The sequence below is a fragment of the Somniosus microcephalus genome, chromosome 9 (genome assembly GCF_052327205.1).
Source record: "Somniosus microcephalus isolate GS21.2 chromosome 9, FLI_Smic_1.0, whole genome shotgun sequence".
Lineage (NCBI taxonomy): Eukaryota > Metazoa > Chordata > Chondrichthyes > Squaliformes > Somniosidae > Somniosus > Somniosus microcephalus.
In genome coordinates this window covers 241,500,393-241,522,825 of record NC_140995.1, presented here as the reverse complement: position 1 = coordinate 241,522,825, position 22,433 = coordinate 241,500,393, and the positions used below count along the sequence as shown (strand labels likewise).

The 22,433-nt window shown below is 49.1% G+C and overlaps 1 protein-coding gene across 1 annotated transcript in view; it reads left to right on the top strand.

The window, feature by feature from the left end:
• The window catches only part of dlk2 (delta-like 2 homolog (Drosophila)), an 82,474-nt gene extending 60,497 nt beyond the window's left edge, over positions 1-21,977 (top strand). Inside the window, exons 4-6 of the mRNA XM_085998070.1 lie at positions 1,810-1,954; positions 5,527-6,860; positions 17,794-21,977. Coding sequence (XP_085854196.1) covers positions 1,810-1,954; positions 5,527-6,328 — 947 coding nt within the window. The 3' untranslated portion in view covers positions 6,329-6,860; positions 17,794-21,977. The remainder of the gene's footprint in view (positions 1-1,809; positions 1,955-5,526; positions 6,861-17,793) is intronic.
• Positions 21,978-22,433: the final 456 nt, after the last annotated feature.

The window sequence follows — 22,433 nt, the reverse complement described above, 5'->3', positions numbered from 1 at the left end:
CCCCTTCATCTCAGGAATTAACCTCGTGAACCTTCTCTGAACTGTCTCCAATGCAAGTATATCCCTCCTTAAATAAGGAGATAGCAGAAGCTCTGACCTCAATCTTTCAATCCTCCTTGGATATGGGAATGGTGCCAGAGCATTGCAAATGTTACACCCCATTCAAAAAAGAGAGGGATAAACCTGGTAACTGCAGGCCGATCAGTCTAACGTCAGTGGTGGGAAAGCTACTGGAGACCATTGTCAAGGACAAAATTAATTCTCACTTGGAGAAACATGGGTTAATAAGGGACAGCCAGCACGGATTTGATAAAGGCAAAACGTGTCTGACTAACCTGATTGAAACAAAAACAGAAAATGCTGGAAATACTCAGCAGGTTAGGCAGCATCTGTGGAGAGAGAAACAGAGTTAACATTTCAAGTCGATGACCTTTCAACAGAACTGATGAAGTAACAGAGGGCATTGATGAAGGTAGAGCAGTAGATATTATAGATATGGACTTTCAAAAGGCATTTGATAAAGTACCACATAACAGATTTATTCAGAAAATAGAAGCACATGGAATCAAGGGGACGGTGGTAACTTGGGGACATAATTGGCTAAGGGATAGTGCAGTGTATGTACCTTTAAGGGGAGAACTACTTTTTACAGCTCCTGTATACTGTAGTACCGGCAGTGACCACACCTGTATATAAACCCTGAGTAGGGATCTGTACTGTTAGTTTTAGAGTAACCCTCATCCAGTAAACACCTGTTGATTGTTCCTCTGCAGTCTCTGTCTATTTCTTGAAGGACACCATACATCAAGATTCACGGATTTAACAGATAGTAGTCCGATTAGTGGTGAATGGATGATGAATAATCTAAATGGTACTATTTTGAGGACAGAGAGCAACATTCCCTCTAAGCTGCGCAGCCCGGGACCAGCTTTTTCAATGTTAAATTTCGCACATGCGTGAAACTTTGAATAGGCCACGCAGCCCCTTAAAGGGGCCGTCCACCCAAAAAAAATTAGGGGGAACATTGACAGAGAAATCTAAGGGTGCATATTAACAAATCTTTGAAGGTGTCAGGGCAAGTTGATAAGAACACCTATGGGATACTTGGCTTTGTAAATAGGGGCATTGAATACAAAATCAAGGACATGATGCAAAACCTTTACAAATCACTGGTTAGGCCTCAGCTGGGGTACTGTGTACAATGCTGGGCACCACACTTTAGGAAGGATGTCAAGGCCTTGGAGAGGGTGCAGAGGCAGTTTACCAGGGTAATGCCAGGGATGAGGGGCTTCAGTTATGTGGAGAGATTGGAGCAACTGGGATTGTTCTCCTTAGAGCAGAGAAGGTTCAGGAGACCTAATAGAGGTATTTAAAATGATGAGGAGTTTGGATAGAGCAAGTAGGGAGAAACTGTTTCCTCTGGCAAGTGGATCAGTAATTAGAGGTCATCAATTTAAAATAATTGGCAAAAGAACGAGGGGAGAAATTTCTTCACACAGAAGGTTGTTAAGATCTGGAATGCACTACCTGAAAGGGTGGAGGAAGCAGATTCCATAGCAACTATCAAAAGGCAATTGGACATGTACTTGAAGAGAAATAATTAGCAGGGATATGGGGGAAAAGGTAGGGTGTGGGACTAACTGGACAGCTCTTTCAAAGAGCTGGCACAGTCACTGGGCCGAATGGCCTCCTTCTGTGGGGTAAGATTCTATGTATGGGGAGATGGTGTGGGTGAGGATAGGAGAGTACTGAGAACTTGTGGCGTCATGTCCTGTACTGTGTTAAACATTTCCCATCCTTCCCCCTCAGATGTTCATCTGTGCAGGCACCAGAATCCCTGTGAGAATGCCGGCCAGTGTTTTGATGATGGGGAGGGTGATTACTGGTGCACCTGCCCCGAGGGGTTCTATGGGAAGAACTGTGAGATGCAGGCGGGACCCTGTGCCAAAGCTCGGTAAGGAGAGGCTACACTTGTTCACTTTAAGATGTTTGTGCTTATTACAGGAGCCAGGCCAGGCTGAGACACCTTGAGCCTCCACAAGGAGGGTGCAAGAGAGCACACCTCGAGTGAGTGTGCCCTGGATTCCTGGCCCAGCCAGTGGGAAAGCTCCTAGACTCCAGACAACATCACGGCAGATCTGTGCAGACCTGTGTTCTACTCTGTGAGAGCTGTTCGATAGCCCCAGCTGATATTTAGTGCCGGGATTAATCACCGAGTGAGAGAAGCTGTGTGTAGCAGCCTCCGTGGGGATGTTATGACTGGGTGTTCTGCCATGGGCGGGAGCTGGTACTGTGTCTCTGGGAGCCACTGCATGGCGTGTTTCTTCTGCATTGAAACTTCAGGCTGTTTAGGTAAACTCGCGGTGCTCACTGAGGTGAGGGATGGGACATGTTACACTTTAGAGCACTGACCTTGCCCCTAGACTCTACAGGTCCCTCTGCTTCACCAGTACAGTCTGGCAAGATCTTGCCCTTGCTAATCCACGCTGGCTGCTTCTGATTGAGCTATTGCCATTAGTGTGCAGATACTTCACTAACCAGTGCCATTGTCCCTTTGATTGATGTCGGTCTGTAGTCCCCCTTTTTATAGGCACCACTTTGATTTGTCCACTCACCTGTTCCTTCATGTTTACAACCAATGCCTCACAAATGTCCTCTCCCATCTTTCCATCAGCACCCAGTAAACCTTGTGAGTCTACAACTCCTTTAAGAGTAAACATATCATTGAACTTAAATAAAGCCAATTACATAGGTATGAGGGGCGAGTTGGCTAAGGTAGATTGGAAAAATAGATTAAAAGGTATGACTGTAGATAAGCAGTGGCTAGCATTTAAAGAAATATTTCATAATTCTCAACAAAAATACATTTCATTGAGAAACAAAAACTCCACAGGAAAAGTGATCCAACTGTGGCTAACTAAAGAAGATAAGGATAACATTAGATTGAAAGAAGAAGCTTATAATGTTGCGAAGAATAATAGTAAGTCTGAGGATTGGGAGAGTTTCAGAAACCAGCAAAGGATGACCAAAAAATTGATAAAAAGGGAAAAAAAGAGAGAAAACTAGCAAGAAATATAAAAAGTGTGTGAGCTTCTAAAAGTATGTAAAAAGGAAGAGAGTAGCAAAAGTAAACGTTGGTCCCTTAGAGGCTGAGACAGGAGAAATTATTATAGGGAATAAGGAAACGTGAAACAAATATTTTGTATCTGTCTTCACAGCAGAAAACACAAAAAACATACCAAAAATAGTGGGGAACCAAGGGTCTAATAAGGGTGAGGAACTTAACGTAATTAATAGAAGTAGAGAAAAAGTACTTGAGAAACTAATGGGACTAAAAGCCAACAAATCCCCTGGACCTGACGCCCTACATCCTAGGGTTCTAAAAGAGGTGGCTGAAGAGATAGTGGATGCATTGGTTTTGATCTTCCAAAATTCCCTAGATTCTAGAACGGTCCCAGCGGATTGGAAGGTAGCAAATGTAACACTGCTATTCAAGAAAGGAGAGAGAAAACAGGGAACTACAGGCCAGTTAGTTAACCTGACATCAGTCGCGGAGAAAATGCTGAAATCCATTGTTAAGGAAGTGATATCGGGGCACTTAGAAAATCAAAACATGATTAGGCAGAGTCAACATGGTTTTATGAAAAGGAAATCGTGTCTGACAAATTTATTAGAGTTTTTTGAGGATGTAACTAGCAGGGTAGTTAAAGGGGAACCAGTGGATGCAGTATACAGGAAACTTTGTGCTATCCGGAGGTGAGCTATCCAGCAATCTGGAGCCGCCGGCAAAAATCAGCAGCCGTTTTTTATTCTTTTTGTTTGTTTTTTTTGCTTTGTTTGAACAGTCAAGCTGTGCAAGGTCTGTAGCTATAGCAACAGCTTCAGCTACAGAGCTTTAGGGCCACACCCGAGTGTTTAGAAGCTGTTGCTAAGCAACAGTGTTTGTTGTCAAATACGGAGATAAGAATCTCCGTATCTCTCAACATTAACTCTGGAGAGTACGGCACTTTTTAGGCAACGGCAGCAGCTCGGTCCCGTGGGTGCCGGATAGCACAAAGTTTCCTGTATTTGGATTTCCAAAAGGCATTCGATAAGGTGCCACATAAAAGGTTATTACACAAGATTAGGGCTCATGGGGTTGGGGGTAATATAGTAGCATGGATAGAGAATTGGTTAACAGACAGAAAACAGAGAGTAGGGATAAACGAGGCTGTAACTAGTGGGATGCCGCAAGGATCAGTGTTGGGGCCTCAGCTATTTACAATCTATATTAATAACCTAGGTGAAGGGACCGAGTGTAATGTATCCAAATTTGCTGACGATACAAAGCTAGGTGGGACAGTAAACTGTGAGGAGAATGCAAAGAATCTGCAAAGGGATATAGATAGACTAAGTGAGTGGGCAGTAAGGTGGTAGATGGAGTATAATGTAGGGAAATGTGAGGTTACTCACTTTGGTAGGAAGAATAGAAAAACAGACTTTTTTAAATGGTGAGAAACTTTCAAATGTTGGTGTTCAGAGAGATTTAGGTGTCCTCGTGCGAGAAACACAGAAAGCTAGCATGCAGGTACAGCAAGCAATAAGGAAGGCAAATGGCATGTTGGCCTTTATTGCAAGGGGGTTAGAGTATAAGAGTAAGGAAGTCTTGCTACAATTATACAGGGTCTTGGTGAGACCACACCTGGAGTACTGTGCGCAGTTTTGGTATCCTTATATACCTGCCTTGGAGGCGGTGCAACAAAGGCTCACTAGATTGATTCCTGGGATGAGAGGGCTGTCATATGATGAGAGATTGTGTAGAATGGGCCTATACTCTCTGGAGTTTAGAAGAATGAGAGGTGATCTCATAGATCAGGGTAGATGCTGAGAGGTTGTTTCCCCTGGCTGGAGAGTCTAGAACTAGGGGGCATAGTCTCAGGATAAGGGGTAGGCCATTGAAGACTGAGATGAGGAGGAGTTTCTTCACTCAAAGGGTTGTGAATCTTTGGAATTCTCTGCCACAAAGGGCTGTGGATGCTGAGTCTTTGAGTATATTCAAGGCTGAAATATAGATTTTTGGACTCTAGGGGAATCAAGTGATATGGAGAACAGGCGGGAAAGTGGAGTTGAGGTCGATGATCAGCCATGATCTTATTGAATGGCAGAGCAGGCTCGAGGGGCTGTATGGCTTACTCCTGCTCTTATTTATGTTCTTATGAACCTTGTGAGTCTATACTCCTTTAAGCCATCCATAAGTGGTTTTAAAAATTCTTTGAACACTTTTGTTTATTAGTCATGGAAATGTTGGAGATGGGGGAAAGGCAGTTTGACCAGGTGGGAGGTCATGTGAGGAAACCTCCAGGACTACGTCCAAGCAGAGTTGCCAACCCTAGGCCTCAGCAGGCAGGGAGCAGTTCCCACCCCCCGCCCCCCACCCCCGATGGAAGCAGCGCCCCAGGGAGAGTGGCAAGCTTTGGGCTGGGAGGCAGGGGTAAGTGTCATCATCTTCTCTCTACAAACATTGCCGCCTTCTTGTCTTGGTTTCAGGTCACCCTGTAAGAATGGCGGGACGTGCTGGGACGAGAATGGTTTTGCCACCGCCGCCTTGTGCCGCTGCCTGGCGGGGTTTGTGGGCCCTTGGTGCGAGACAGATGTGGATGACTGCCTGATGCGGCCTTGCGCCGAGGGAGCCACCTGCCAAGACGCCGTCAACCGCTTCTCTTGCCAGTGCCCCCCAGGCTTCGAAGGCCGCTTCTGCACTGTCAACCAGGATGACTGTGCGGCCGAGCCCTGCCAGAACGGCGGTAGGTGCTACGACCGCATCACTGACTTCAACTGCGTCTGTCCTGAAGGCTACTCTGGCAAAACCTGCGGCGATTCTATCCAGAATCAGAATCGGGAGTTGGCATCCAAGATGGCACCGATCGGGGATGATCAAGAAACGGGTTACAATGTTAAAAGTGTGACTCACTTCCAACCACGCCACGGCAACCCGCAGCCCATTAGTGCTGGGCAGCAGACTGAGGCTGGTTCTGCAGAAGGTGGCGGCGGTGGGGGGCAAGGTGCGGAGCAGGGGGCTGGGCCGCTGGAAGTGGCAGTGAATGAGGTGGCGGCAGAGCGCGGGCCACCAGTCCCGCACCAGCAGCTGGTCTGGCTGAGCGTCTTCGGGGCCCTGACGCTGCTCCTGGTCTCGGCGACGGGTGCCGTTGTGTTGAAATATCGGTCTAGCTGCTGGCGCAAGTGTTCACGGCACCGAGCCGGGCCACTCCCCGGGGAGGACAGCGCCATCAGTTTCCTGCGTACCCCAATTCCCAAGGCCAGAAAAGATCTCTACCTGGAACCGATATAAACGGCCAACATCCTGCCTCAGCGTTGGGCGCACGGTCGATACCAACCCAGCTCTTTCCATCGAAGATTTTTGCAATGAACTTGCATCTCTGGGCACCTCGTGGCGAGACCAGGCACTGATTATGCAAAGCACTTAAACATTCAGACAGCTTGACCTCAAAATTCTCTTGCCCGGGGGATTGAGGTGAGAATACTCGATGCGTTTGATGGTATTCAACCGGAGGGTACAGAGACATGACCTGTCAGTGCGAATCTAGCAAAGGAATACTTTCATTTAAGAAGGGCCTTGTCCTGTCTCACAGAAATGTCCCAAAAGTCTTCACATCCATTGAGACAAAGGAAAAGACACGTCAATTGGCACAAGGCAAGACAACTCAGCAACTAATGGGACCGGCCTTGCTACTAAGGAGCCTGGAAGGATGTCTAAATCTGTATCACCTTAGAGCAGCGAGTGTCACTGAAGCGCAGGGTCTGCCTGTTTCTTGTGTGTATTAGATGAATGGTGATTAAACAGAGAAACTACGTACTTTATGGTAAATAAAGCAAATAGAATGGATGCCCGGACTCTGTTAGAGTGTTCAGAACTGAGGCCGGGACTCCATTAGAGTGTACAGAACTGATGCCCTGACTCCATTAGAGCATACAGAACTGATGCCCTGACACCATTAGAGCGTACAGAACTGATGCCACGACTCCATTAAAGCGTACAGAACTGATACCCGGACTCCATTAGAGTGTACAGAACTGATGCCCTGACTCCATCACAGCGTACGGAACTGATGCCCTGACTCCATTAGAGCGTACCGAAGTGATGCCAGTACTCCATTAGAGTGTACAGAACTGATGCCCTGACTCCATTAGAGTGTACAGAACTGATGCCCTGACTCCATTAGAGCGTACGGAACTGATGCCAGTACTCCATTAGAGCGTACGGAACTGATGCCCTGACTCCATTAGAGCGTAGGGACTGATGCCAGTACTCCATTAGACCATACGGAACTGATGCCCGGACTCCATTAGAGTGTACGGAACTGATGCCCTGACTTTTTTAGAGCGTACGGAACTGATGCCCGGACTCCATTAGAGCGTACGGAACTGATGCCAGTACTCTATTAGAGCGTACGGAACTGATGCCCTGACTCCGTTAGAGCGTACAGAACTGATGCCTTGACTTCATTAGAGCGTACGGAACTGATGCCAGTACTCCATTAGAGTGTACAGAACTGATGCCCTGACTCCATTAGAGAGTACGGAACTGATGCCCTGACTCCATTAGAGCATACGGAACTGATGCCCCAACTCCATTAGAGCGTTCAGAACTGATGCCCCGACTCCATTAGAGTGTACGGAAATCATTCCCGGACACCATTAGAGCGTGCAGAACTGATGACTTGACTCCATTAGAGCATACGGAACTGATGCCAATACTCCATTAGAGCGTACGGAACTGATGCCAGTACTCCATTAGAGCGTACAGAGCTGATGCCCCGACTCCATTAAAGCGTATGGAACTGATGCCCTGACTCCATTAGAGCGTACAGAACTGATGCCCCAACTCCATTAGAGCATTCAGAACTGATGCCCCGACTCCATTAGAGTGTACGGAAATCATGCCCGGACACCATTAGAGCATGCAGAAGTGATGCCTTGACTCCATTAGAGCGTACGGAATTGATGCCAGTACTCCATTAGAGCGTACGGAATTGATGCCAGTACTCCATTAGAGTGTACAGAACTGATGTCCCGAGTCCATTAGAGTGTACGGAACTGATGCCCGGACTCCATTAGAGCGTACGGAACTGATGCCCCGACTCCATTAGAGCATACGGAACTGATGCCCGGACTCCATTAGAGCGTACAGAACTGATGCCAGTACTCCATTAGAGCATACGGAACTGATGCCTGGACTCCATTAGAGCGTACGGAACTGATGCCAGTACTCCATTAGAGCGTACGGAATTGATGCCAGTACTCCATTAGAGTGTACAGAACTGATGTCCCGAGTCCATTAGAGTGTACGGAACTGATGCCCGGACTCCATTAGAGCGTACGGAACTGATGCCCCGACTCCATTAGAGCGTACGGAACTGATGCCCGGACTCCATTAGAGCGTACAGAACTGATGCCAGTACTCCATTAGAGCATACGGAACTGATGCCTGGACTCCATTAGAGCGTACGGAACTGATGCCAGTACTCCATTAGAGCGTACGGAACTGATGCCCTGACTCCAATAGAGTGTACGGAACTGATACCCGGACTCCATTAGAGCGTACGGAACTGATGCCCTGACTCCATTAGAGTGTACGGTACTGATGCACCGACTCCATTAGAGCGAACGGAACTGATGCCCTGACTCCATTAGAGCGTAAGGAACTGATGTCGCGACTCCATTAGAGCGTACAGAACTGATGCCCCGACTCCATTAGAGCGAACAGAACTGATGCCCCGACTCCATTAGAGCGTACAGAACTGATGCCCGGACTCCATTAGAATGTACAGAACTGATGCCCTGACTCCATTAGAGCGAACAGAACTGATGCCCCGACTCCATTAGAGCGTACAGAACTGATGCCCCGACTCCATTAGAGCGTACGGAACTGATGCCCGGACTCCATTAGAGCGTACGGAACTGATGCCCGGACTCCATTAGAGTGTACGGAACTGATGCCAGTACTCCATTAGAGCGTACGGAACTGATGCCCTGACTCCATTAGAGCGTACGGAACTGATGCCAGTACTCCATTAGAGCGTACGGAACTGATGCCCTGACTCCAATAGAGTGTACGGAACTGATGCCCGGACTCCATTAGAGCGTACTGAACTGATGCCCTGACTCCATTAGAGCGAACGGAACTGATGCCCCGACTCCATTAGAGCGTACGGCACTGATGCCCCAACTCCATTAGAGTGTATGGAACTGATGCACCGACTCCATTAGAGCGAACGGAACTGATGCCCTGACTCCATTAGAGCGTACGGAACTGATGCCCCGACTCCATTAGAGTGTACAGAACTGATGACCTGACTCCATTAGAGCGAACAGAACTGATGCCCCGACTGCATTAGAGCGTACAGAACTGATGCCCAGACTCCATTAGAATGTACAGAACTGATGCTCTGACTCCATTAGAGCGAACAGAACTGAAGCCCCGACTCCATTAGAGCATACAGAACTGATGCCCCGACTCCATTAGAGCGAACAGAACTGATGCCCCGACTGCATTAGAGCGTACAGAACTGATGCCCAGACTCCATTAGAATGTACAGAACTGATGCTCTGACTCCATTAGAGCGAACAGAACTGAAGCCCCGACTCCATTAGAGCATACAGAACTGATGCCCCGACTCCATTAGAGCGAACAGAACTGATGCCCCGACTCCATTAGAGCGTACAGAACTGATGCCCGGAATCCATTAGAGCATACGGAACTGATACCCGACTCCATTAGAGTGTACAGAACTGATGCCCCGACTCCATTAGAGCATACAGAACTGATGCCCGGACTCCATTAGAGCGTACAGAACTGATATCCGGACTCCATTAGAACGTACAGAAATGATGCCCTGACTCTATTAGAGCGTACGGAACTGATGCCAGTACTCCATTAGAGCGTACGGAACTGATGCCAGTACTCCATTAGAGTGTACAGAACTGATGCCGTGACTCCATTAGAGCGTACGGAACTGATGCCAGTACTCCATTAGAGTGTGCAGAACTGATGCCCTGACTCCATTAGAGCGTACGGAACTGATGCCCGGACTCCATTAGAGCATACGGAACTGATGCCTGGACTCCATTAGAGCGTACGGAACAGATGCCAGTACTCTATTAGCGCGTACGGAACTGATGCCCGGACTCCATTAGAGTGTACGGAACTGATGCCCCGACTCCATTAGAGCGTTCAGAACTGATGCCCCGACTCCATTAGAGCGTTCAGAACTGATGCCCCGACTCCATTAGAGTGTACGGAAATCATGCCCGGACACCATTAGAGCCTGCAGAACTGATGACTTGACTCCATTAGAGCATACGGAACTGATGCCAGTACTCCATTAGAGCATACGGAACTGATGCCAGTACTCCATTAGAGCGTACAGAACTGATGCCCCGACTCCATTAGAGTGCACAGAACTGATACCCGGACTCCATTAGACTGTACAGAACTGATGTCCCGACTCCATTAGAGCATTCAGAACTGATGCCCCGACTCCATTAGAGTGCACGGAAATCATGCCCGGACACCATTAGAGCGTGCAGAACTGATGCCTTGACTCCATTAGAGAGCACAGAACTGATGCCAGTACTCCATTAGAGTGTACAGAACTGATGCCCCGACTCCATTCGAGCGTACGGAACTGGTGCCAGTACTCCATTAGAGCATACGGAACTGATGCCCGGACTCCATTAGAGCATACGGAACTGATGCCAGTACTCCATTAGAGCGTACGGAACTGATGCCCTGACTCCATTAGAGCGAACGGAACTGATGCCCCGACTCCATTAGAGCGTACGGAATGGATGCCCCGACTCCATTAGAGCGTACAGAACTGATGCCCGGACTCCATTAGAATGTACAGAACTGATTCCCTGACTCCATTAAAGCGAACAGAACTGATGCCCCGACTCCATTAGAGCGTACAGAACTGATGCCCCGACTCCATTAGAGCGTACGGAACTGATGCCCGGACTCCATTAGAGCGTACGGAACTGATGCCAGTACTCCATTAGAGCGTACGGAACTGATGCCCTGACTCCATTAGAGCGTACGGAACTGATGCCCGGACTCCATTAGAGCGTACAGAACTGATGCCAGTACTCCATTAGAGTGTACAGAACTGATGCCCCGACTCCATTAGAGCGTACGGAACTGATGCCCGGACTCCATTAGAGCGTACGGAACTGATGCCCGGACTCCATTAGAGCGTACAGAATGGATGCCAGTACTCCATTAGAGCGTACGGAACTGATGCCCTGACTCCATTAGAGCACACGGAACTGATGCCCGGACTCCATTAGAGCGTACGGAACTGATGCCCCGACTCCATTAGAGCGAACGGAACTGATGCCCTGACTCCATTAGAGCGCACGGAACTGATGCCCGGACTCCATTAGAGCATACGGAACTGATGCCAGTACTCCATTAGAGCGAACGGAACTGATGCCCCGACTCCATTAGAGCATACGGAACTGATGCCCCGACTCCATTAGAGTGAACGGAACTGATGCACCGACTCCATTAGAGCGAATGGAACTGATGCCCTGACTCCATTAGAGCGTACAGAACTGATGCCCCGACACCATTAGAGCGAAAAGAACTGCTGCCCCGACTCCATTAGAGCATACAGAACTGATGGCTGGACTCAATTAGAATGTACAGAACTGATGCCCTGACTCCATTAGAGCGAACAGAACTGATGCCCCGACTCCATTAGGGCGTACAGAACTGATGCCCGGACTCCATTAGAGCGTACGGAACTGATGCCCGGACTCCATTAGAACGTACGGAACTGATGCCAGTACTCCATTAGAGCGTACGGAACTGATGCCCCGACTCCAATAGAGTGTACGGAACTGATGCCCGGACTCCATTAGAGCGTACGGAACTGATGCCCTGACTCCATTAGAGTGAACGGAACTGATGCCCCGACTCCGTTAGAGTGTACGGAACTGATGCACTGACTCCATTAGAGCGAACAGAACTGATGCCCTGACTCCATTAGAGCGTACGGAACTGATGCCCTGACTCCATTAGAGCGTACAGAACTGATGCCCCGACTCCATTAGAGCGAACAGAACTGATGCCCCGACTCCATTAGAGCGTACAGAACTGATGCCCGACTCCATTAGAGCGAACAGAACTGATGCCCCGACTCCATTAGAGCATACAGAATTGATGCCCGGACTCCATTAGAGCGTACGGAACTGATACCCGACTCCATTAGAGTGTACAGAACTGATGCCCCGACTCCATTAGAGCGTACAGAACTGATGCCCGGACTCCATTAGAACATACAGAACTGATGCCCTGACTCTATTAGAGCGTACGGAACTGATGCCAGTACTCCATCAGAGAGAACAGAACTGATGCCCCGATTCCATTAGAGTGTACAGAACTGATGCCCCGACTCCATTAGAGCGTACAGAACTGATGCCCCGACTCCATTAGAGCGTACAGAACTGATGCCCCGACTCCATTAGAGCGTACGGAACTGATGCCAGTACTCCATTAGAGTGTACAGAACTGATGCCTGGACTCCATTAGAGTGTACAGAACTGATGCCTGGACTCCATTAGAGCGTACAGAACTGATGACCCGACTCCATTAGAATGTACAGAACTGATGCCCGGACTACATTAGAGCGTACAGAACTGATGCCCGGACTCCATTAGAGCGTACAGAACTGATGCACCAACTCCATTAGAATGTACAGAACTGATGCCCCGACTCCATTAGAGTGAACAGAACTGATGACCGGACTCCATTAGAGCGTACGGAACTGATGCCCGGACTCCATTAGAGTGAACGGAACTGATGCCCCGACTCCATTAGAACGTACAGAACTGATACCCGGACTCCATTAGAGCATACAGAACTGATGCCCTGACTCCGTTAGAGCGTACGGAACTGATGCCCTGACTCTCTTACAGCGTACAGAACTGATGCCCTGACGCCCTGACTCTGTTAGAGCGTACGGAACTGATGCCCGGACACCATTAGAGCCTACGGAACTGATGCCCTGACTCTATTAGAGCGTAAGGAACTGATGCCCCGACTCCATTAGAGCGTACAGAACTGATACCCGGACTCCATTAGAGCATACAGAACTGATGCCCCGACTCCATTAGAGCATACAGAACTGATGCCCCGACTCCATTAGGGCGTACGGAACTGATGCCCGGACACCATTAGAGCGTACGGAACTGATGCCCTGACTCCATTAGAGCGTACGGAACTGATGCCCTGACTCCATTAGAGCATACGGAACTGATGCCCCGACTCCATTAGAGCATACTGAACTGATGCTCGGACACCCTTAGAGCGTATGGAACTGATGCCCTGACTCCATTAGAGCGTACGGAACTGAAGCCAGTACTCCATTAGAGCGTACAGAACTGATGCCCCGACTCCATTAGAGTGTACAGAACTGATGCCCTGACTCCATTAGAGTGTACGGAACTGATGCCCGGACTCCATTAGAGCGTACAGAACTTATGCCCGACTCCATTAGAGCGTACAGACCTGATGCCCGGACTCCATTAGCGCGTACAGAAATGACGCCCCGACTCCATTAGAGCGTACGGAACTGATGCCAGTACTCCATTAGAGCGTACGGAACTGATGCCCTGACTCCAATAGAGTGTACGGAACTGATGCCCGGACTCCATTAGAGCGTACGGAACTGATGCCCTGACTCCATTAGAGCGAACGGAACTGATGCCCCGACTCCATTAGAGCGTACGGAACTGATGCCCCGACTCCATTAGAGTGTACGGAACTGATGCACCGACTCCATTAGAGCGAACGGAACTGATGCCCTGACTCCATTAGAGCGTACGGAACTGATGCCCCGACTCCATTAGAGCGAACAGAACTGATGCCCCGACTCCATTAGAGCATACAGAACTGATGCCCGGACTCCATTAGAGCGTACGGAACTGATGCCCGGACTCCATTAGAGCGTACGGAACTGATGCCAGTACTCCATTAGAGCGTACGGAACTGATGCCCGGACTCCATTAGAGCGTACCGAACTAATGCTCTGACTGCATTAGAGCGAACGGAACTGATGCCCCGACTCCTTTAGAGCGTACGGAACTGATGCCCCGACTCCATTAGAGTGTACGGAACTGATGCACCGACTCCATTAGAGCGAACGGAACTGATGCCCTGACTCCATTAGAGCGTACGGAACTGATGCCCCGACTCCATTAGAGCGTATAGAACTGATGCCCCGACTCCATTAGAGCGAACAGAACTGATGCCCCGACTCCATTAGAGCGTACAGAACTGATGCCCCGACTCCATTAGAGTGTACGGAACTGATGCACCGACTCCATTAGAGCGAACGGAACTGATGCCCTGACTCCATTAGAGCGAACAGAACTGATGCCCCGACTCCATTAGAGCGTACAGAACTGATGCCCCGACTCCATTAGAGCATACGGAACTGATGCCCGGACACCATTAGAGCGTACGGAACTGATGCCCTGACTCCATTAGAGCGTACGGAACTGATGCCCTGACTCCATTAGAGTGTACGGAACTGATGCCCCGACTCCATTAGAGCATACGGAACTGATGCCCAGACACCATTAGAGCGTACGGAACTGATGCCCGGACTCCATTAGAGCGTACGGAACTGATGCCCTGACTCCATTAGAGCGTACGGAACTGATGCCCCGACTCCATTAGAGCGTACGGAACTGATGCCCCGACTCCATTAGAGCGTACGGCACTGATGCCCGGTCACCATTAGAGCGTACGGAACTGATGCCCGGACTCCATTAGAGCGTACGGAACTGATGCCCTGACTCCATTAGAGCGTACAGAACTGATGCCCCGACTCCATTAGAGTGTACGGAATTGATGCCCGGACTCCATTAGAGCATACAGAACTTATGCCCCGACTCCATTAGAGCGTACAGAACTGATACCCGGACTCCATTAGAGCGTACAGAACTGATGCCCCGACTCCATTAGAGCATACAGAACTGATGCCCTGACTCCATTAGAGCGTACAGAACTGATGCCCTGACTCCATTAGAGCGTACAGAACTGATGCCCTGACTCCATTAGAGCGTACAGAACTGATGCCCTGACTCCATTAGAGCGTACAGAACTGATGCCCTGACTCCATTAGAGCGTACAGAACTGATGCCCTGACTCCATTAGAGCGTACAGAACGGATGCCCTGACTCCATTAGAGCATACAGAACTGATGCCCTGACTCCATTAGAGCATACAGAACTAATGCTAGTACTCCATGGAGGCGGTGCAACAAAGGTTCACTAGATTGATTCCTGGGATGAGAGGGCTGTCCGATGAGATTGTGTAGAATGGGCCTTTACTCTCTGGAGTTTAGAAGAATGAGAGGAAATCTCGTTGAATCATACAAGATTCTGAAGGGGATTGACAGGGTAGATGCTGAGAGGTTGTTTCCCCCGGCTGGAGAGTCTAGAACTAGGGGGCATAGTCTCAGGATAAGGGGTAGGCCATTGAAGACTGAGATGAGGAAGAATTTCTTCACTCAGTGGGCTGTGAATCTTTGGAAATCTCTACCCCAGAGGGCTGTGAATGCTGAGTCTTTGAGTATATTCAAGGCTGAGATAGATAGATTTTTGGACTCCAGGGGAATCAAGGGATATGGAGATCGGGCGGGAAAGTGGAGTTGAGGATGATCAGCCATGATCTTATTGAATGGCAGAACAGGCTCGAGGGGTCATACAGAACTGATGCCCCGACTCCATTAGAGCGTACAGAACTGATGCCCCGACTCCATTAAAGCATACAGAACTGATGCCCCGACTCCATTAGAACATACAGAACTGATGCCCCGACTCCATTAGAGCGTACAGAATTGATGCCCCGACTCCATTAAAGCATACAGAACTGATGCCCCGACTCCATTAAAGCATACAGAACTGATGCCCCGACTCCATTAGAGCGTACAGAACTGATGCCCCGACTCCATTAGAACGTACAGAACTGATGCCCCGACTCCATTAGAACGTACAGAACTGATGCCCCGACTCCATTAGAGCGTACAGAACTGATGCCCCGACTCCATTAGAGTGTACAGAACTGATACCCGGACACCATTAGAGTGTACAGAACTGATAACCGGACTCCATTAGAGTGTACGGAACTGAGGCCCGAACTCCATTAGAACGTACAGAACTGATGCCCCGACTCTATTAGAGCGTACGGAACTGAGGCCCAGACTCCATTAGAACGTACAGAACTTATGCCCCGACTCCATTAGAGCGTACAGAACTGATGCCCCGACTCCATTAGAGTGTACAGAACTGATGCCCGGACACCATTAGCGTGTACAGAACTGATACCCGGACTCCATTAGAGTGTACAGAGCTGATGCCCTGACTCTATTAGAGCTTACGGAACTGATGCCCCGACTCCATTAGAGCGTAGAGTGTACGGAAATCATGCCCGGACACCATTAGAGCGTGCAGAACTGATGCCCCAACTTCATTAGAGCGTGATGTGCAATGTTCCCCCTAATTTATTTTTGGATGCACAGCCCATTCACAGTTTTTTGCACATGCGCGAAATTGGATAAGCCAGTCCTGGGAGGGAACATTGGTGATGTGTATCTCCTTACGCTGACTGTCTCTTGTCATACTGTAGGAGACGGAAGCAAATCACCAGACTTGAGGGAGTGTCTCTCTGCCTGCCTGAGTGTGTGTATAAGATATATCTTGCTCTGTTTTTGTCTGTTTGTTACTCAGTTGCTATTCCTGTGTCTGCCTGTGTGTATCACTCTGTGTGCATCTGTTTCTCTTTTGCTCTGTCTGCCTGTGTGTGTGTGTTAGTTGCTCTGTCTGCCTGTCTCTGTGTATATCGCTCTTGTTCTGTGCTTTGAGGACGGGGGGAAAATAGGTTTTCAAATTAAGAATTAGGATGTCATGCCGGCTGAGCCTGCAGGTGCCACTGGTGAGCTGCCAGCAGTTCCTGCGCCTCCTGCTGGTGATTGCGAGCACTGCAGCATTACACCCACACTCGGTCCCAGTCACTGGGCTGTTGCTTTGTCCCTCCCTGTGCTTTATGTTTTTTCTGCTCAAGGAGGTCAAACACCATCTCAGTGTCCGTCATGTGTGTGCTATGAAAGAAAAGCCTCCTGAGTTTTAAGACTAGTTCTTTTTGACACTGAAATCGCAATCAGAGTTCAGCACCAGGTACCCTGAACATGGATGTGGTGATGTTTCCACTTGTGGGGGAGTCCAAACTAGAGGCCATCAATATAAGATAGTCACTAATAAATCCAATAGGGAATTCAGGAGGAACTTCTTTACCCAGAGAGTGGTGAGAATGTTGAACTCGCTGCCACATGGAGTAGTTGAGGTGACTCGCATAGATGCATTTCAGGGGAAGCTAGATAAGCACATGAGGGAGAAAGGAATAGAAGGAAATGTTGATGGGGTGAGATGTAATAAGGTGGGAGGAGGCTCGTGTGGAGAATTACCACTGTTAGACGACAGATCTCAGTTAGACACTTTCAATCTCTACCTTGGCTCAGGTTGTTGTCCACCAATTTTCCTGCGCGGAAATTTGAATGGGCCGCGCAGTCTGTTAAAGGGGCACTGCACGCAAAAGAAATTAGCGGGAACATTGTTGATCACCACCCCCCCCTTTAAAAAGCCTTATAAAACAACAGCTATTTCTAAATTTACCTCATCTTCTTTCCTCTTTTCAACCCTGTGCTATTCATGTGGTCGTTTATTTAGGTTTCTCGAATTGAAAAGCAAATGAGTATTGTCGAGCCCTGGTTCCCTGCTGGCTGTGTATGTCGTGTGATCTTTGCATCCCTCTACATCACCTGTCCACTCTTTCTGAACTTTGACCTTTCTGTGCATGCATGATGGTGTGAGGAAAGACACTGAACTACAGTGGATCCCAGGCCAGCCTGGTCCTGGACTACTACAGCTCATGAATAGAATGGAGACTGCCAGGAGGTTAGAAACTTCCTGATTTCTCTATGGAACTTTGCAAACACCAGCTGTTATTAACAGTGGCAATCCATGTTAATGCCTTAAATGCAGATTCCATATGGGTGTGGGTTAAAGCGTGTCCCATGTCCCGGGGGTGTGTGGGTTAAAGCATATCGCATGTCCCAGAGGGTGTGGGTTAAAGCATGTCGCATGTCCCGGGGATGTGTGGGTTAAAGCATGTCGCATGTCCCGGGGATGTGTGGGTTAAAGCGTGTCGCATGTCCCGGGGATGTGTGGGTTAAAGCATATCGCATGTCCCAGAGGGTGTGGGTTAAAGCGTGTCGCATGTCCCAGAGGGTGTGGGTTAAAGTGTGTCGCATGTCCCGGGGGTGTGGGTTAAAGCGTGTTGCATGTCCCAGAGGGTGTGGGTTAAAGCGTGTCGCATGTCCCAGAGGGTGTGGGTTAAAGCGTGTCGCATGTCCCAGAGGGTGTGGGTTAAAGCATGTCGCATGTCCCGGGGATGTGTGGGTTAAAGTGTGTCGCATGTCCTGGGGGTGTGGGTTAAAGTGTGCCGCATGTCCCGGGGGTGTGGGTTAAAGCGTGTCGCATGTCCCGGGGGTGTGTGGGTTAAAGCATATCGCATGTCCCAGAGGGTGTGGGTTAAAGCATGTCGCATGTCCCGGGGATGTGTGGGTTAAAGCATATCGCATGTCCCAGAGGGTGTGGGTTAAAGTGTGTCGCATGTCCCGGGGGTGTGGGTTAAAGCGTGTCGCATGTCCTGGGGATGTGTGGGTTAAAGCGTGTCGCATGACCCGGGGGGGTGTGGGCTAAAGCGTGTCCCATGTCCCAGGGGTGTGTGGGTTAAAGCGTGTCGCATGTCTCGGGCGTGTGTGGGTTAAAGCGTGCCGCATGTCCCAGAGGGTGTGGGTTAAAGCGTGCCGCATGTCCCAGAGGGTGTGGGTTAAAGCGTGTTGCATGTCCCGGGGGTGTGGGTTAAAGTGTGCCGCATGTCCCAGAGGGTGTGGGTTAAAGCGTGTTGCATGTCCCGGGGGTGTGGGTTAAAGTGTGTCGCATGTCCCGGGGGTGTGGGTTAAAGTGTGCCGCATGTCCCAGAGGGTGTGGGTTAAAGTGTGCCGCATGTCCCAGAGGGTGTGGGTTAAAGCGTGTCGCATGTCCCGAGGGTGTGGGTTAAAGCGTGTCGCATGTCCCGGGGGTGTGGGTTAAAGCGTGCCGCATGTCCCAGAGGGTGTGGGTTAAAGTGTGCCGCATGTCCCAGAGGGTGTGGGTTAAAGCGTGTTGCATGTCCCGAGGGTGTGGGTTAAAGCGTGTCGCATGTCCCGGGGGTGTGGGTTAAAGCGTGTCGCATGTCCTGGGGATGTGTGGGTTAAAGCATGTCGCATGTCCTGGGGATGTGTGGGTTAAAGCGTGTCGCATGACCCGGGGGTGTGTGGGCTAAAGCGTGTCCCATGTCCCAGGGGTGTGTGGGTTAAAGCGTGTCGCATGTCTCGGGCGTGTGTGGGTTAAAGCGTGCCGCATGTCCCAGAGGGTGTGGGTTAAAGTGTGCCGCATGTCCCAGAGGGTGTGGGTTAAAGCGTGTCGCATGTCCCGGGGGTGTGTGGGTTAAAGCGTGTCGCATGTTCCGGGGATGTGTGGGTTAAAGCATATCGCATGTCCCGGGGGTGTGGGTTAAAGCGTGTCGCATGTCCCGGAAGGTGTGGGTTAAAGCGTGTCGCATGTCCCGGGGAGGTGTGGGTTAAAGCGTGTCGCATGTCCCGGGGGTGTGTGGGTTAAAGCGTGTCACATGTCCCGGGGGTGTGGGTTAAAGCGTGTCGCATGTCCCGGGAGTGTTGGTTAAAGCGTGTCGCATGTCCCGGAAGGTGTGGGTTAAAGCCTGTCGCATGTCCCGGGGGTGTGGGTTAAAGCGTGTCGCATGTCCCGGAAGGTGTGGGTTAAAGTGTGTCGCATGTCCCGGGGTGAGGTGGGGGGGTGGGGTTGTTAAAGTGTGTTGCATGTCCCGGAGGGTGTGGGTTAAAGTCTGGCGCAGACTGTTGCTGCTAGGTAACCTCGCTTTCGATACTGTTCATTTTGTCACTTTAAGCAGCCTTCTCTAGATAATATAATATTTAATGTTTTGTATCTCACTCTCATTGTAGATAATTTATTTTACACATTGTTATAATGTGAAGATGAGATGTTTGGAATTTGACTATTTTTGATACTTGTTTTTTTTGTGCTTTAAGATTTGAATAAAGAAATGATTTGCACTGAACAGCACAAACTTGCAGCCCCAGTCTGTAAAACCTGGACAGAGGGAGGGGTAAATGACTACAATCAGGAACCTGCTGTGTTACTGTTTTTACCTGCAGATACGAACATACAAAATTAACGGGCAGGGAAAATCAGGTGGTCCACAAGCCTTCCCCCACACCACGATGGCCGGCCTCCCTCCACCCCGCAGATATGTAATCTCCTGGGAGAGGCAAAAAAGAGAAAACTCCAGGGCCAATAAAGGTCCAATACTATGGAAAATTCCTCTTCAACCCCCTCAGGTGATGGAAACCAGTCCAGGAGATCACACGGACCAAGTCTTATCTATGAAGACACTTACCTTCTAAATGATGCAATCTCTGCCCCGTCAGGAACCGGTCCAGCTCCCTCTTGAAGGTCTTGCAGAGAGTCAGCACCCACTTTTCTCTTCTTAGGCAGTCCCTCGGAAGCAAGGATGACTTATACCTACTACAGCACCGACTACACCAGCAGGCAATACATTCCAGAGGCTCACTACTCTGGGAACTCTCGCCGAATATCTAGTCTACTCCTACTCTTACATTGTTTAATCTCGTATCCCCTGGTCCTCCTCAATCTGTTAAAATGGAATACTCTATCAATAGGGATGCAATCCAGCCCTTCACCTAAGTCTGTGTTGCTCTAAAGTAAATAGCCCAAGGTCCCTGAGCCAATTGGAGTAGGTGATGTTCTTTAAGCTAGAAATAATTCTTGTAGCTCTCCTCTAGGACGTTTTCCAAGGTCACTAACTATTCAAAATTCCGCATATGTGCGTTTTTTCCATTTAAAAGCAGGTAATCCAGAGGGCTGCGGTGCCACACAGCTTAAAGGGAACATTGCTCCAGACACAACAGTGCCAAAATGGTGTCCTTTGATTTATACTGATTTAATACAACCCAATACCATTAGCTTTAGCTAGTTTCCCTACATTGGTCATGAACCAACAACAACTTGGAAACATAGAATGGTTACAGCACAGAAGGAGGCCAATCGGCCCCTGCCGGCTCTCTGCAAGAGCACTTCAGCTCGTCTCATTCCCCCACCCTTTCCCTGTAGCCCTACAATTCTTTTCCCTTTGGGTATTTATCCAATTCACTTTTGAAAGCCATGATTGAGTCTGCCTCCACCACCCTTTCAGGCAGTGCATTCCAGATCCTAACCACTCACTGAGTAAAAAAGTTTTTCCTCATGTCGCCTTTGGTTCTTTTGCCAATCACCTTAAATCTGTGTCCTCTGGTTCTAGACCCTTCCGCCAATGGGAACAGTTTCTCTCTGTCTAGCCTCCCCATGATTTTGAACACCTCTATCAGATCTCCTCTTAACCTTCTCTGCTCTAAGGAGAACTGTAAAGTCCGCGCCTTAATAATACACGGACTGCGGGAGAACAATTAAACAGGTATTTACTTGAACAGAGGGTAACGTCAGACTGAAGTACAGAAGCCTGCTAGGGCCTTTTATACAGGTGTGGTTACTGCCGGTACTGCAGTATAAAATCAGTTCTTCTCTTAAAGGTACACACACAACAATTCCTCCCCTTTTAGATAAACAGTACATAACATTCATTTAACAACTAAATAATAACTAATTACAATTACAATTTTCTTGGTACTATATACATCAACTGAAATAATTATTTATAAGTTCAGTCTTTGAGGAGGCTTCCTGATCCTGACTGGATAGCGCCTTTCTCAAGTATCCTGTTCTTGCGGTGGAGTCGATTCTGGCTCATTGTCATTGGTTGGTTCGTCAGCTTCCAATACCACTGCTTCTGAGGTAGATGCAATCTGTACTTCGGGTTCATTACCAGGTGCACATGCTCGTGGTATAGGTTTGGCTTGTTCCTGTGACTTTAGAATCTGGTCAGCATGGCGTCTCACGATGCTCTCTCCAACGTCCACTGTGTACATTAGTGGTCCCTGCTGTGTGCATATCGTTCCTGGCTGCCATTTTTCTGTTCGGTAGTCGCGGGCCAAGACTGGTTGTCCTATCTTGAAGCTCCTGGTTGGCTTCTCATTGATGTGCTGGAATTGCTTATCCTCAACATCTCGTCTTATGTTTGGTTTGAGCAAATCCAGGCGACATCTTAGCCTTTGGTTGAAGAACATTATGGCTGGAGTTTGGTTGGTGACTGCATGTGTCGCATTCCGGTA